The 14,353-nt window shown below is 44.0% G+C and overlaps 1 protein-coding gene across 2 annotated transcripts in view; it reads right to left on the reverse strand.

Moving 5' to 3' along the window:
* LOC126262197 (retinol-binding protein pinta-like) overlaps positions 1-14,353 on the reverse strand; it is a 257,634-nt gene that overhangs the window by 64,790 nt on the left and 178,491 nt on the right. For both annotated transcript variants that reach the window (XM_049958613.1, XM_049958612.1), the window contains one exon: positions 12,440-12,689. In XM_049958613.1, the coding sequence (XP_049814570.1) occupies positions 12,440-12,689 (250 nt within the window). The remainder of the gene's footprint in view (positions 1-12,439; positions 12,690-14,353) is intronic.

Consider the following 14,353-nt stretch of genomic DNA (forward strand, 5'->3'; position numbering starts at 1 on the left):
CATACGATAACTATCAAACTATGTAAGGCTAATGGCGCCTTGCTAAGTCGTAGCCATTAACTTAGCTGAAGGCTATTCTGTCTCTCGGCAAATGAGAGCAAAGGCTTCGTCCGTATAGTTGCTAGCAACGTTGTCGTACAACTGGGGCGAGTTCTCGTACGTATCTCGAGACCTGCCGTGTGGTGGCGCTCGGTCTGCGATCACACAGTGGTGACACACGGGTCCGACATGTACTAATGGACTGCGGCCGATTTAAGCTACCACCTAGCAAGTGTGGTGTCTGGCAGTGACACCACAGGACCTACCAGATGCGTACTTGCAAATACCAGTGGACGACGAATCCCAGTGCGTCTTGGTGGTTAACACGCATCTTGGTTTGTACGGATTCAAAAGACTGCCATTCGGGTGTGCATCCGCCCCTGCATTTTTTCAGCAATATCTGCAAACTGTTTGTGCGTCGGTCCCTACTGCAGCAAACTATCTGGACGATATTGTGATCTCCGGAAAGACAGAAGAAGAACATTTAGCCAATCTCAGAACATTATTTCAGGTCTTGCGCCAAAATGGTCTTCGCTTGCGGAAGGACAAATGTGTGTTTTTTGCTCGTGACTTACCATGTTTGGGACATGTAATCAATGCCCAAGGCATACATCCCCGTCCCGAGCACCTCCGTGCCATACAAGACTTGCCTTCGCCGCAGAATTTGAAGCAGCTACAGAGTGTGTTGGGAAAAATTAACTATTATCATAAATATATCCCACATGCCTCTTCCATTTCAGCTCCGCTTCATCGCTTACGCCGTAAAGGTGTTCCGTTCGTCTGGACGACGGAATGCGAACGCACCTTTCGCCCGTTGAAATCGGCGTTGCTTTCAAATACTTGCCTTACGCCATTCGATCCCCAGAAACCCCTTTTGTTGATGGTAGATGCGTCGGATTTCGGGTTCGGTGCTGTGCTTGCGCACAAAGATGGCTCGCATGATCGCCCTATTGCCTTTGCGTCCAAATTGCTCTCGTCTGCGCAAAGAAATTATTCACAGATAGAGAAAGAAGTTTTGGCTCTCGTCTTTGGTGTTACAAAGTTTCATGATTTCTTGTATGGTCGTCACTTTACCATCATCACAGACCACAAACCTTTGACATCGCTTTTTCATCCAAACAAGCCTGTACCTCCACGTACAGCGCAGAAATTCATTCGCTGGTCTATTTTCCTCTCGCAGTACCGCTACGATATCTTGTATCGGTCCACTTCTAAGCACGGAAACGCCGATGCGTTGTCCCGTTTGTCTGTTGCTGAGGATCGAGCATTCGATTCTTCCGAACTTGCTTGCATGTTCATTGATTCAGAAACCGATGACGTGGTCGAATCGTTTCCGATTGATTTTCGTCGTGTAGCTACAGCCACAGCTGCTGACCCTGTCCTTGCTACCGTTTTGCGTTTTTTTGCTACGCAATGGCCCTTGTCGAAGTCACGGATCGGGGATCCGTTGGTTCGCCGATTTTTTGCTCACAAGGGGAGTCTTTTTGTACGACGTGGTGTTTTGCTGTTGCGTTCTGATAATGATCAGTCTAGGGTCGTGGTCCTACGTTCGTTACAGTCCTCTGTCTTACGGCTTCTCCACCAAGGACATTGGGGTATAGTGCGAACGAAACAACTTGCTCGTCAGCACTGTACCTGGTTCGGAATCGATGCTGCAATTACGAATATGTGCTCTTCTTGCATGGCGTGTGCCGAACAACAATCCGCACCACCGCGGAAATTCTTTGCATGGGCTAAAGCCACTTCCCCTTGGCAACGCTTGCACATCGATTTTGCTGGTCCATTCTCGAATGCTCGATGGTTGGTTGTGGTCGATTCGTTCAGTAATTTTCCTTTTGTTGTACGGATGTCTTCCACGACGTCATCTGCCACCATCCAAGCGTTATCTGCTATCTTTTACATTGAAGGTCTTCCACAGACTATTGTTTCCGACAATGGCCCGCAATTCATGTCCGCAGAATTTCAGTCATTCTGCCAGGCCAATGGTATTCAACATCTGACATCCGCGCCGTTTTCGCCTCAGTCATACGGTGCCGCTGAACGATTGGTCCGGACTTTCAAGTCACAGATGTTGAAGCTGAAAGAGTCGCATTCTCGGGAGGACGCGTTATTGCTCTTCTTGTCCTCGTATCGCTCTCAGCCCCGAGATGATCGCTCGCCGGCTGAGTTGCTCCACGATCGTCCTCATCGAACCTTGATGTCTTTGTTGCATCCGCCGCATCAGGTTCCTGTGCAGCGGCAGCCACCTGTTTTTGTTCCAGGCGATGTTGTAAACTATCGCAACTATCGAGGTTCACGGCGTTGGCTCACGGGGCGCATTCTTCGCTGCTTCGGCCGCGCTATGTATCTGGTTTTGGGGGCCTCTGGTGAGGTGCGTCGGCATCTCAATCAGCTGCGCCTCTGTCGTCGCACGGGTTCTGCCGCTCCCCGTCTGCTTTCAGCGACGGTGCTGTCAGGTCAGCGCCCTGGGGACCCATCTACTGGCTCGCCTCATCCCCAGGTGTTACCGTCGCTGCCTTCCATTTTGCCCCATGGCGACGCGCCGCCGCCGCCGCCGCCTGTTCTCCCGCCGGCGCCGCCCGCAGTAGACGCGTCGCTGCAGCCGCCGGGCCCCTCCCTGGGTCACGCGCCGCCGATCGCTTCTCGTGACTAGCTGTCCTCCGACATGGAACTCTTGCCCGCTCCGGACCAGATGTCGTCCTCGTCCGTCGGGTGCCCCGACGCGATGGAGGTCGACCCTACGGCCCCTCCTGTCTCTTTACGGGCGCATACACCGCATGTTGGCGTGCACCCTGGACTAGGTTTTCAGGCGTTTCCTAGCTCCCCTCGGACCGAATGGCAGGGTGCGGGTCGCACAGCCTCGCCTGTTGTTAGACTCCCCACCTCGTCGCCTACGTCAACATGGCATCCTCCCCACGGTGGGCGGAAGCCTTATAACACAACCGTACGCCGATTTGCGGGGGAGGAATGTGGTGTCACCGCCAGACCCCACACTTGCTAGGTGGTAGCTTTTAAATCTGCCGCGGTCCGCTAGTATACGTCGGACCCGCGTGTCGCCACTGTCAGTGATAGCAGACCGAGCGCCACCACACGGCAGGTCAAGAGAGACGTCCTGGCACTCGCCTGAGTTGTACAGCCGACTTTGCCAGAAGGGGATCACTGACAAATACGCTCTCATTTGCCGAGACGATAGTTAGCATAGCCTTCAGTTACATTTGCTACGACCTAGCAAGACGCTGTATTCAATTGATATGGAGATTCGATTAATGTATCATCAAGAGCGATGTTCTACAAATATGGATTAAAGTTAAGTATTCCAGAAGCTACGTACTTTTCTTTATAGCATTCATTTCGTATCCTGTTTCAGACCTCACGCCAGCCTGCGTGAGTTTAAGCGCGTGCCTTTCGGCTTCCTCTCATTGTGTCTAGGCTGTCTTGTCTAGACACAACACAACACAACACAAAATCCCAAGTGACTTGGAAAAAAAAACGCAGGTGACTCCAGTATATAAAAAGTGTGAAAGAATGTACCCGTGAAATTACAGACCAATATCCCTAACTTCTGTTTGCAGAACCCTTTAACATTTTCTCACTTCGAATATAATAACCATTCTTGAGACTGAGAAGCTTATGTCCATGAATCAGCATGGTTCTCCGAAGCATCTCTCGTACGAAACTCAGTTTCCCCGATTCCATATTTCTAGATTTCCGAAAAGCAATTGACGGCGTGCCCCAATGCAGGCTGTTAACAAAGGTATGAGGATATGGAATAAGTTCACACATATGTTAGGGCCTCGCAACCAGTATGTTGTCCTCAATGGAAAGTGTTCATCAGAGACAAGGGTATCGTCATAAGTGGCCCAGGGAAGTGTTATAGGACCCCTGTTGTTCTCTGTACACATAAATGATTTGACTGACAGGGTGGGCTGCAGTCTGCGTTTTTTTGCTGATGATGTCATGGTGTACAGTAATATGTCGAATTTGGATGATTAGAGGAAGATACAAGACGACTTAGACAAAATTTTCCGTCGATGTGATGAATAGCAGCTAGCTCTAAATGTGGAAAAACTTAAGTTAATGCGGATGAGTAGGAAGATCAAACTTGTAATGTTCTGATACACTATTACTAGTCTCCTGCTTGACTCTTCCAAGTCGTTTATAAGTCTGGGCGTAACGTTGCAAAGCGATATGCGGCGGAACGAGCATGACAGAGGTGTGGTTGGAAAGGCTAAATGTCGACTTCGGTTTATCGGGAGAATTTTAGAAAAGAGTGGTTCACCTGTGAAAGAGACCACATATGCCGCAGAACTGACTCCTAACTTATCTTTCATTCATAGTGAATTTCTTGCTCACTACAAATTCCCAAGCAACTGGAAAACGGTGCAAGTGTCTCCCGTATACAAAAAGGGTAAAAGAACGGACCCACATAATTACAGACCTATATTCTTAACATCTGTTTGCCGCCGAATTCTTGAACATATTTTGAGTTCAGATATAGTAAATTTCCCTGAGACAGAAGAGTTTCCTAAACAGAGACAAGCTATTGCTGTAAGCAAAGCTGACTGCCGAACGATTCTACTGCCGCCAACACATATTGCGTGTGAGGACCACGAAGATAATATGCAACAAATCAAGGCTCGTACGGTGGCATATAGACAGTCGTTTTACACTCGCTCTATTTGCGAGTGGAACATAGATTTAGAAAGCATCGTTCCTGCAAAACACAGTTTGCCTTTTCTGACACGATAGCCTGAAAACCATGGATGGAGGTTAACAGATAGATGTCATATTCCCGGATTTTCGGAAAGCGAGTAACACGGGAACCTCACTACATACTATATGTGATCAAAAGTATCCGGACACCTGGCTGAAAATGACTTACAAGTTCGTGGCGCCATCCATCGCTAATGCTGGAATTCTATACGGTGTTGGCACACCATTAGCGTTGATGACAGCTTCCACTCTCGCAGGCATACGTTCAGTCAGATGCGGGAATGTTTCTTTGGTAATGGCAGCCCATTCTTCACGGAGTGCTGCAGTGAGTAGCGGTATGGATATCGGTCGGTAAGGCCTGGCACGGAGTCGGCGTTCCAAAAAATCCCAGGGGTGTTCTACAGGATTCAGGTCAGGATTCTGTACACGCCATCCATTACAGGAATGTTATTGTCGTGTAACCACTTCGCAACAGACCGTGCTTTATGAACAGGTGTTCGATCGTGTTGAAAGATGCAATCGTCACCCCCGATTTGCTATTCAACAGTGGGAAGCAAGAAAGTGCTTAAAACATCAGTGTAGGCCTGTGCTGTGAGTGCCAAACAAAACAAGGAGTGCAAGCCCCCTCCATGAAAAACACGTCCACACCATAACACCACCGCCCCTGAATTTTACTATTGGCATTAAACACGCTGGCAGATAACGTTCACCGGGCGTTCAAATGGTTCAAATGTCTCTGAGCACTACGGGACTGAACATCTGAGGTCATCAGTCCCGTAGAACTTAGAACTACTTAAACCTAACTAACCTAAGGACATCACACACATCCATGTCCGAGGTAGGATTCGGACCTGCGACCGTAGCAGCCTCGTGGTTCCGGACTGAAGCACCTAGAACCGCTCGGCCACATCGGTCGGCTCACCGGGCGTTCGCCACACCCACAGCCTGCCATCGAATCGCCACACTGTGTGCCGTGATTCACCACTACACACAACGTTTTTACACTGTTCAGTCATCCTATGTTTACGCTCCTTACACCAAGCGAGGCGTCGTTTAGCATTTACCGGCGTGATGTGTGACTTATGAGCAGCCGCTCGACCGTGAAATCCAAGTTCTCTCACCTCCAGGATAACTGACACAGTACTTGCAGTGGATCCTGATGCAGTTTGGAATTCCTGTGTGATGGTCTGGATAGATGTCTGCCTATAACACATTACGACCCTCTTTAACTGTCGGCGGTCTCTGTCAGTCAACGACGTCGACCTGTACGCTTTTGTGCTGTACGTGTCCCTTCTTGTTTCCACTTCACTATGACATCGGAAACAGTGGACCTAGGGATGTTTAGGAGTGGTCAAATCTCACATACAGACGTATGACACAAGTGACACCCAACCAGCAGACCACGTTCGAAGTTCGTGAGTTCCGCGGAGCGCCACATTTTGCTCTCTCACGATGTCTAAAGAATACAGAAGTCGCTGATAAGCAGTACCAGTCAGCAGGTGGCAACACAATGCACCTAATATAAAAAACGTATGTTTTTGTGGGTATTCGGATACTTTTGATCACATAGTGTACTGTTAATGAAGGTCCAAGTATGTGAATCGGATTCCCAGATATATGAGTGGCTCGAAAACTTCTTAAGCACTAGAACTCAGTAAGTTGTCCTCGACGGAGACTCTTTATCAGAGACAAGGATATCGTCAGGAGTGCCCCAGGGAAGTTTGCTGGGACCGTACTTATTCTTTACATACATAAATGACCTGACATACAGTAATTTCCGGCTGTTTGCTGGTGACGCTCTGGTGTACGGGACAATGTCGTCTGTAAGTAACTGTAGGATGATACAAGATGAGTTAGGTAGAATTTATGGTTGGTGCGACGAGTAGCAGCTTGCTCTGAATGTAAGAAAAATAATACACTACTGGCCATTAAAATTGCTACACCACGAAGATGATGTGCTACAGACGCGAAATTTAACCGACAGGAAGAAGATGCTGTGATATGCAAATGATTAGCTTTTCAGAGCATTCACACAAGGTTGGCGCCGGTGGAGACACCTACAACGTGCTGTCATGAGGAAAGTTTCCAACCGATTTATCATACACAAACAGCAGTTGACCGGCGTTGCCTGGTGAAACGTTGTTGTGATGCCTTGTGCAAGGAGGAGAAATGCACACCATCATGTTTCCGACTTTGATAAAGGTCAGATTGTAACCTATCGCGATTGCGGTTTACCATATCGTGACATTGCTCCTCGCGTTGTTCGAGATCCAATGACTGTTAGCAGAATATGAAATCGGTGGGTTCAGGAGGGTAATACGGAACGCCGTGCTGGATCCCAACGGCCTTGTAACACTAGCAGTCGAGATGACAGGCATCTTCTCCGCATGGCTATAACGGATCGTGCAGCCACGTCTCGATCCTTGAGTCAACAAATGGGGACGCTTGGAAGACAACAACCATCTGCATGAACAGTTCGACGACGTTTGCAGCAGCATCGACTATCAGCTCGGAGACCATGGCTGCGGTTACCCTTGAACCTGCATCACAGACAGGAGCACCTGCGATAGTGCACTCAACGACGAACCTGGGTGCACGAATGCCAAAACGTAATTTTTTCGGATGAATCCAGGTTCTGTTTACAGCATCATGGTAGTGGCATCCGTGTTTGGCGGTATCGCGGTGAATGCACATTGAAAGCGTGTATTCGTCATCGCCATACTGGCGTATCAACCGGCGTGATAGTATGGGGTGCCATTGGTTACACGTCTCGGTCACCTCTTGTTCGCATTGACGGCACTTTGTACACTGGACGTTACATTTCAGATGTGTTACGACCCGTGGCTCCACCCTTCATTCGACCCCTGCGAAACTCTACATTTCAGCAGGATAGTGCACGACCGCATGTTGCAGGTCTGGTACGGGCCTTTCTGGGTACAGAAAATGTTTGACTGCTGTCCTGGCCAGCACATTCTCCAGATCTCTCACCAACTGAAAACGTCTGGTCAATGGTGGCCGAGCAACTGTCTCGTCACAATACACCAGTCACTACTTTTGATGAACTGTGGTATCGTGTCGAAGCTGAATGGGCAGCTGTACCTGTACACGTCATCCAAGCTCTGTTTGACTCAATGCCCAGGCATATCAAGGCCGTGATTACGGCCAGAGGTGGTTGTTCTGGGTACTGATTTCTCAGGATCTATGCACCCAAATTGCGTGAAAATGTAAATACATGTCAGTTCTAGTATAATATATTTGTCTAATGAATACCCGTTTATCATCCGCATTTTTTCTTGGTGTAGCAATTTTAATGGCCAGTAGTGTATGTAACGTTCGAATAAAGCTTAAGTAGTCTGTTGCTTGACACAGCCACGTCGATTAAATATTTACGCATTTTGCTGTAAAGAAACTGTAAACTTAAAGTGCATATTATTGTGATACACAATTATACGATTACAACGCTGGGAACGCAAGATGTAAACATAACTACAGGCAACTGGTGGAAAAGGACAGAGATGAAACATGGGCAAAGACAATGGTGGAAGAAAACGGAGGTGGACGGTGGAGATCTTGTATACGTAATTGTTCTGTAACATTAAGAAAGAAATGCACATGGCTCGCAAATTTGTGCTACTGGCAAAACTAACAGGTTAAGCAACAGCTCTTGATGACCAAAGTTTGTTATCTGTACTTCACTTTGCAAGCACAATGGACCCTCAAATTAAATAGTTCCACCTCTAAATTATCCGTACTACATGTCAAAACAGAGACAGCTTGTTTATTGGTACTACCGATACAACTCAGAGGTTAGTCAACTAGCTTAGTTCAGTCTTAGTACCACTTCTTAAATTTTATCACTATTCTAATAAATAAAAATTTGTTCCTTAACATTGCAGAATACGTATAGTCACTATCGTTGCAGTTGTTAACTGAAATTACTAATCTAAACATTGTTATTCGTCTGTCGTTTTTACTGACACAATTTTAAGCTCGCAAAACGCAGTTTCATCTAGTTCACCATTCATCTATACATCTTCTCACGATTAGAATGTATTTAACATGACAATATGATCAGAATGCATACCTCTAGCAAATGGTTTTCTTAATACGTCACCAGGGAAGATGGAGCTGTTGGAAGACCTGGTCGCTAGTGCATCAACGCCGAAAACATGTTTCCCAATACTATCATTTTATCCAGTCTTGGTTCAGTCAGAAGCTCTAGGATGGGTCCAGCCCCATAGAGTGAGGTTATAATTTTTCTGTCTACATAGTTCAATGCTTTAAGTAAGACTTCAACATCAGTTGCAGAATAGATAGTTGGAGACTTATGCACCTTGGTAAGAAACTGAGCTTTTGCACTGAGACACTGGACACTGTAGATATACCGACAAACGCACACACATGCACACTTACACACACACACACACACACACACACACACACACACACACACACACACACATATATATATATATATATATATATATATATATATATATATATATATATATACACTCCCTCATACGTCATCATGTTACTCCAGAATTGTAACAAACATCCCTATAGATCGATGCTTTTCAGCAAAATTGTAAAATATTAGTCCTGTTCCAGCTAAACTGTAACAAGTAAGCCATACATTACCATTTCTACATGAAATTAGTTCTTTGTTTATATTACAACAGAAATATTAATAAATTAAAATTTGCACTTGTGTGTAGATGAAATGCAGGTTTAAAGAGGCTTAGCATAAAGTTCTAATCGATCGATGTTACCGCTTTCCTCAAACGTTTATTTTGTACATAGTCTTCAATGTGCCAAGAACAATGTAACAAAAATCAATATTAGCATGTATGATGGACATCTGAAATGTCAAAATAACACAGTGATACTTGACAATTATAGTTTATATGTTATTGTCTTCTCTCTCCCTCCCCACCCCAAACCACTACAATTACATTTAGTCACGTTTATTTTTACTGATACTTTCATTTAGGCTAGGATCACATAAATTGCATTCTTCGAGTAGCTCGCAGCAATTGAGACTGCCTATTTGTTTGTGTGCTTGTCTACTATACATAGTATTTTAGCCAGAATATGTTTTTAAGGTTATAGATTTGGTCAGGTTTGGTCTAATGCATTTCCTCATTTAGGTCTAAAAGTGGAGTTTCAGCTACTTGCCTCTGATGTTATTTTTAGCCACATGTGTTTTGTAACCTTTTAAATCAGGAAACAGCATGGTACAATGAATTTGAGAGCCTCGAGCTCTGTTTTAGGATTCAATTTTGATGGATATTTGTGTGTGTGTGAGTGTGTGTGTGTGTGTGTGTGTGTGTGTGTGTGTGTGTGTTTGGGTAAACGACTTTGTAAAACTTGACATAAACATTGCATTTTTAAGTTGATGACGTATGTTTGTGGATACTTCAGACTTTGAACTAATAATGTGACACTTGACAAGCATTGCAGTTTTTTTACATCAATTTAGTAGCGAACCACCTTTTTGAATGTCCGTTGTGTCCTGCACCAAGTATGGTAAAGAGGTTGAACTGTAGACTTTTACAAGTGCTTCTTAACTAGTAAGTTCATCAACATTGTTTGTGTATTTGTGTGAAGCAGAGAGAGAAATGAACAGCATTAATTTATGCAGCTCACGTGTAGCTCACGTGATTGTCTTGCACCAAGTATGGTAAAGAGGTTGAACTGTAGACTTTTACAAGTGCTTCTTAACTAGTAAGTTCATCAACATTGTTTGTGTATTTGTGTGAAGCAGAGAGAGAAATGAACAGCATTAATTTATGCAGCTCACGTGTAGCTCACGTGATTTTAGGGTTCCCTTAATCAACCTGTAAAAACAAATCCCTCATAGTATCACTTTGTGGTCTGTCTATCTGTCTGTCTGTTACGACATTATGGACCACGGTCCCTTTAGGGTGTCAAAAAATGAGGCTTCTAAGTCAATGTGATCAAAAGATACGGCCATTTATGCCGTATATTTTGATACTCACAAACTCACACATTAAAACCTAGAACATAATACCAATTGAGGCAGAATAATGAAATTTGGAGAGAAGCAAGGTTCTACAAGGCAAGTAAAGGAAGATAATTCCGAAAATCGTTAATTTATAATTATAACAAACGAAAAAAATTTTTGGTCATTTGCCCTTTCTCTCAGTAACAGGTCGACGTGTCAAGTTGAAATGTGTTTCGCATAATAAGGTCTATAGACCGTTAGCGGTGTAATAAATGTAAGCTTCTGACTCAATGCTGTCAAAAGATACGACCATTTATGTTACACTTTTTATACTTGCAAATGCACTCGTCATAAGCAAGAGGGCACTCGGTGTTGACCTAGAGTCATTAATTTTGCAATAAGTAGGGATTTTCAGTACAAGAAAAGGACTAAATCTGCAAATTTTTAATTTGTAATTATATTACACGAAACAATATTTGTTGTTTGTCATTCGATGCCGGACTCTGTCATTTCGTTAAAACCCCTTTTCTCAGGGATAGACAGACATTTATCTTGTCTGCATCGATATCGACAACAGGCAAAACTCTTCGAGATTTCCGACTCCTTGGATGGATGAACTATGTATTTACATAATTAAATTTGTATGGAACTTTCGGTGCTTGAGTCCTATTTTCCTTTATGGAAATACGAGTACTGTGGTTCTGACAAATTGTTTTTGAACATGACACCATTTTGCACTATTCTGGTGAAGATTATGTATTTTTAGACTGTAGAATAATGTAGTATTAGTAAACATTGTCTTGTAGAACAATTCAGAGGCAGAAATAATTGATTTGAGAGCCGTTTGTACCTTACAACAAGAATGTTACAGAGATCGAACTATGGACTTACATAATTGCTGCTTAACCTTTGAATTAGATCAGAAATGCCGAGTTACACTGGTGCAATCAATATATTCGCGTATTTCTGACAAATAAAGAATAGTTTTGAAGATGACGTTAATTTACGTAAAATTTAGGTGCAGATATAGCAATTTTTCCCAGGAAATACTGCAGTATTGTCAATATCCTTACATATTTTTGAACATAACGCAAGTTTCAGATCATTCAGAGACTTTTGAGCATGGGGTCATAATGGCTGCTGGCACATGTGAGGTAATTTCAAGCTTTCGAACTTTGTTGTGAGTGAATTGTTTTCGAATGTACCACTATGATAACTGGGCCATTTCCACTAGCTTGCTTTTCTGAATTTGCCACAACTTGAAGACGTCGTGCATTCAAGGTCATTGTGACGTTACTGTCTTCGTATGTCGGCAACTAGCAAAACACTTGCACTTTTCAGGTTGTTCAAATGTAAAGTTAGCCAATTACTGTAATCGTCGAAAACTCAAGTTTTTACTCAGGTGTGCTGCTGCAAGGAAACCAAGAATGTTTTATACAACGTTATCTATATCTACATCAACAGGATTATTCTGTATTTCACACTTAAGTGCTTCCAGGAGAAGGAAAACTTGGAGAAATTTCTGTCTCAGTTTCCAGTATGTCTACAGCTGTAATTTTGACACGAGGAGGTGCAAGTAACTGATACAGAGTTCTAAAGGGTAGTGTTACTCGTCTCGTTATATGGACAAAATTCTACGTAAGTACTAAAAATTCCACAGAAGGTAATATTTGTGATCTGTGTGCATTGTATGTAGAACAATGTTTTGAAAGAACCTACCTTGTAGCCAAATTCAAGAGCCCGTATCATATTGATATCAGACCGGAGGACGTGTCCGGCAGTCGTGTTCTTCAGATCCATGATGACGACGTCTCCGAGCGAGTAGTCATTCAATAGCATCCAGTCGAGGTTTATGGAGACGGTTTTTCCATAATTTGTCCAGGAGACCCACACGGGGTCCGGGTCGGGGTCGGCGAAGATGTGCACCCGGTAGAGATCTTTGGTAAGGCGAGGCATCGTCAGCATCACTCTGTCGGCACATTAGAGGTACAACAGTGGGAGGTTATCCACAGGAATACCAGCTGTACGTAACTTATTGTATGCATCCGAAAGATAACTTACAGTTAGGCGGGTTTAGGCATAGCTATACAAACACTCCACCTAGGCACTTTGTGTATCGGACAGTCGACGACGACATCATCTAACGCACACTCTTGCGAGATACCACATAAAATTGCAATAAATATCACAATAAATCACAAATATTAATATCTTATTGTAACTCACGGCGCGTTTGAACCTTGTGAATGCATACGGTTATTCGATTTTTGTACTATTGTAATTGAGGTTGCTGAGAATGTGAGATAAATTTGACACTGACGCAAATATCAAATGCTATATTTTGGAAAACACAGGTCACAAATATCTGAAGAAAAGGGAATTGAGGAAACCATGTGAAATCAGAGAAGATGGGAGGAACGTTCCGTCAGTTTATGCATTTACTTAATTAGGGTGGAGCAAGTTGGTGGCTGTGAATTTGTGGCAGCATTAACGGAGGAGGGAAAGACCTACAGTTACTTCCAACAGGATGGAACCACTGTCTGTACAGCTGGTCCAACCTTGCAGCACGTTTACACAGTCTTCACGCGTGACGCAGTTGTTAACAAAGGTCAGTCTGGTCACGGCTCATAGTGTCCACTCAGTCCACCTGATTTGTCAGTGTGTAGAAAGCCTTCAAGCCTAAGGTATATCGCAACAACCCTCATAGTCTTCAATAATTGCAGCAGAACATTAGGGATGAAACTGCAGCAGTTCCAGCAGTCCATTTTCGATCCGCATTCAGCAACTTGTTGACCTGGGACCAAAAGTGCCCACAGATGAATGGTGGTCTCTTTCAACACCTACTATACTCAGGTTAGTACTGTATTTCCTTTTCTCTGCTGTATTCCTTTGTACCTGGAACTATGTTCTCCGGACCACTTTTATTTGCCCCACCCCGTGAAAGTGGTTCCCGAACGAGAACAACAAATTTTCGGGGTTATCCAGAGATACTTTCTGATAACTGAGATGTAAGAGATTCACTATCACAAATTGCTGGTTAGAGAGTAACAGCATTTCGTTTGATTTCTTACCCCCACTGATCTTTGTGCCTGTATTGCACTGAAAATAACTAGACAACAGCACAAATGGCAGAAGTACTTGTAGTGCATGTGCCTCGGAGACTATTTTGATGCTGGCAATAATAATGTCCGCTTCTATTCTTCGCCCTCCAGCTTACGTTACATCCAGTTCTTGTCGGCTCTGTCCCGAGTTTCTTCTACTGGCAGTGTTGGTTGTAGTGATAGCAATTTTGATAGGGTTACTGATAATGATCGTGCTGCTAATGAGTTAAATGAATGCAATGGATGAGCAGCACAATGATGTGAGTGTTGTTGCATTACTCAGTACTTTATGTTGTACGTTTTACTGATTGCATGTTAGAGGCTTTTTAACTCCTTTGAAGATATTTTTACAAAAAAAAAAAATGGTGACTGTGATAACAAACCCAATAACTCCTAATTACATTGTTACTCTCTACTAATACCGCAGGTCCTTTATAACGAACGAATCAGAGAATATGCCTGAACAAACTCCAATATTTTGTCGTTGGTGTACGGTTTTAACTTGTATTAGGTGGACAAAAGAGGACTTTTG

The sequence above is a fragment of the Schistocerca nitens genome, chromosome 6 (assembly GCF_023898315.1).
Source record: "Schistocerca nitens isolate TAMUIC-IGC-003100 chromosome 6, iqSchNite1.1, whole genome shotgun sequence".
Lineage (NCBI taxonomy): Eukaryota > Metazoa > Arthropoda > Insecta > Orthoptera > Acrididae > Schistocerca > Schistocerca nitens.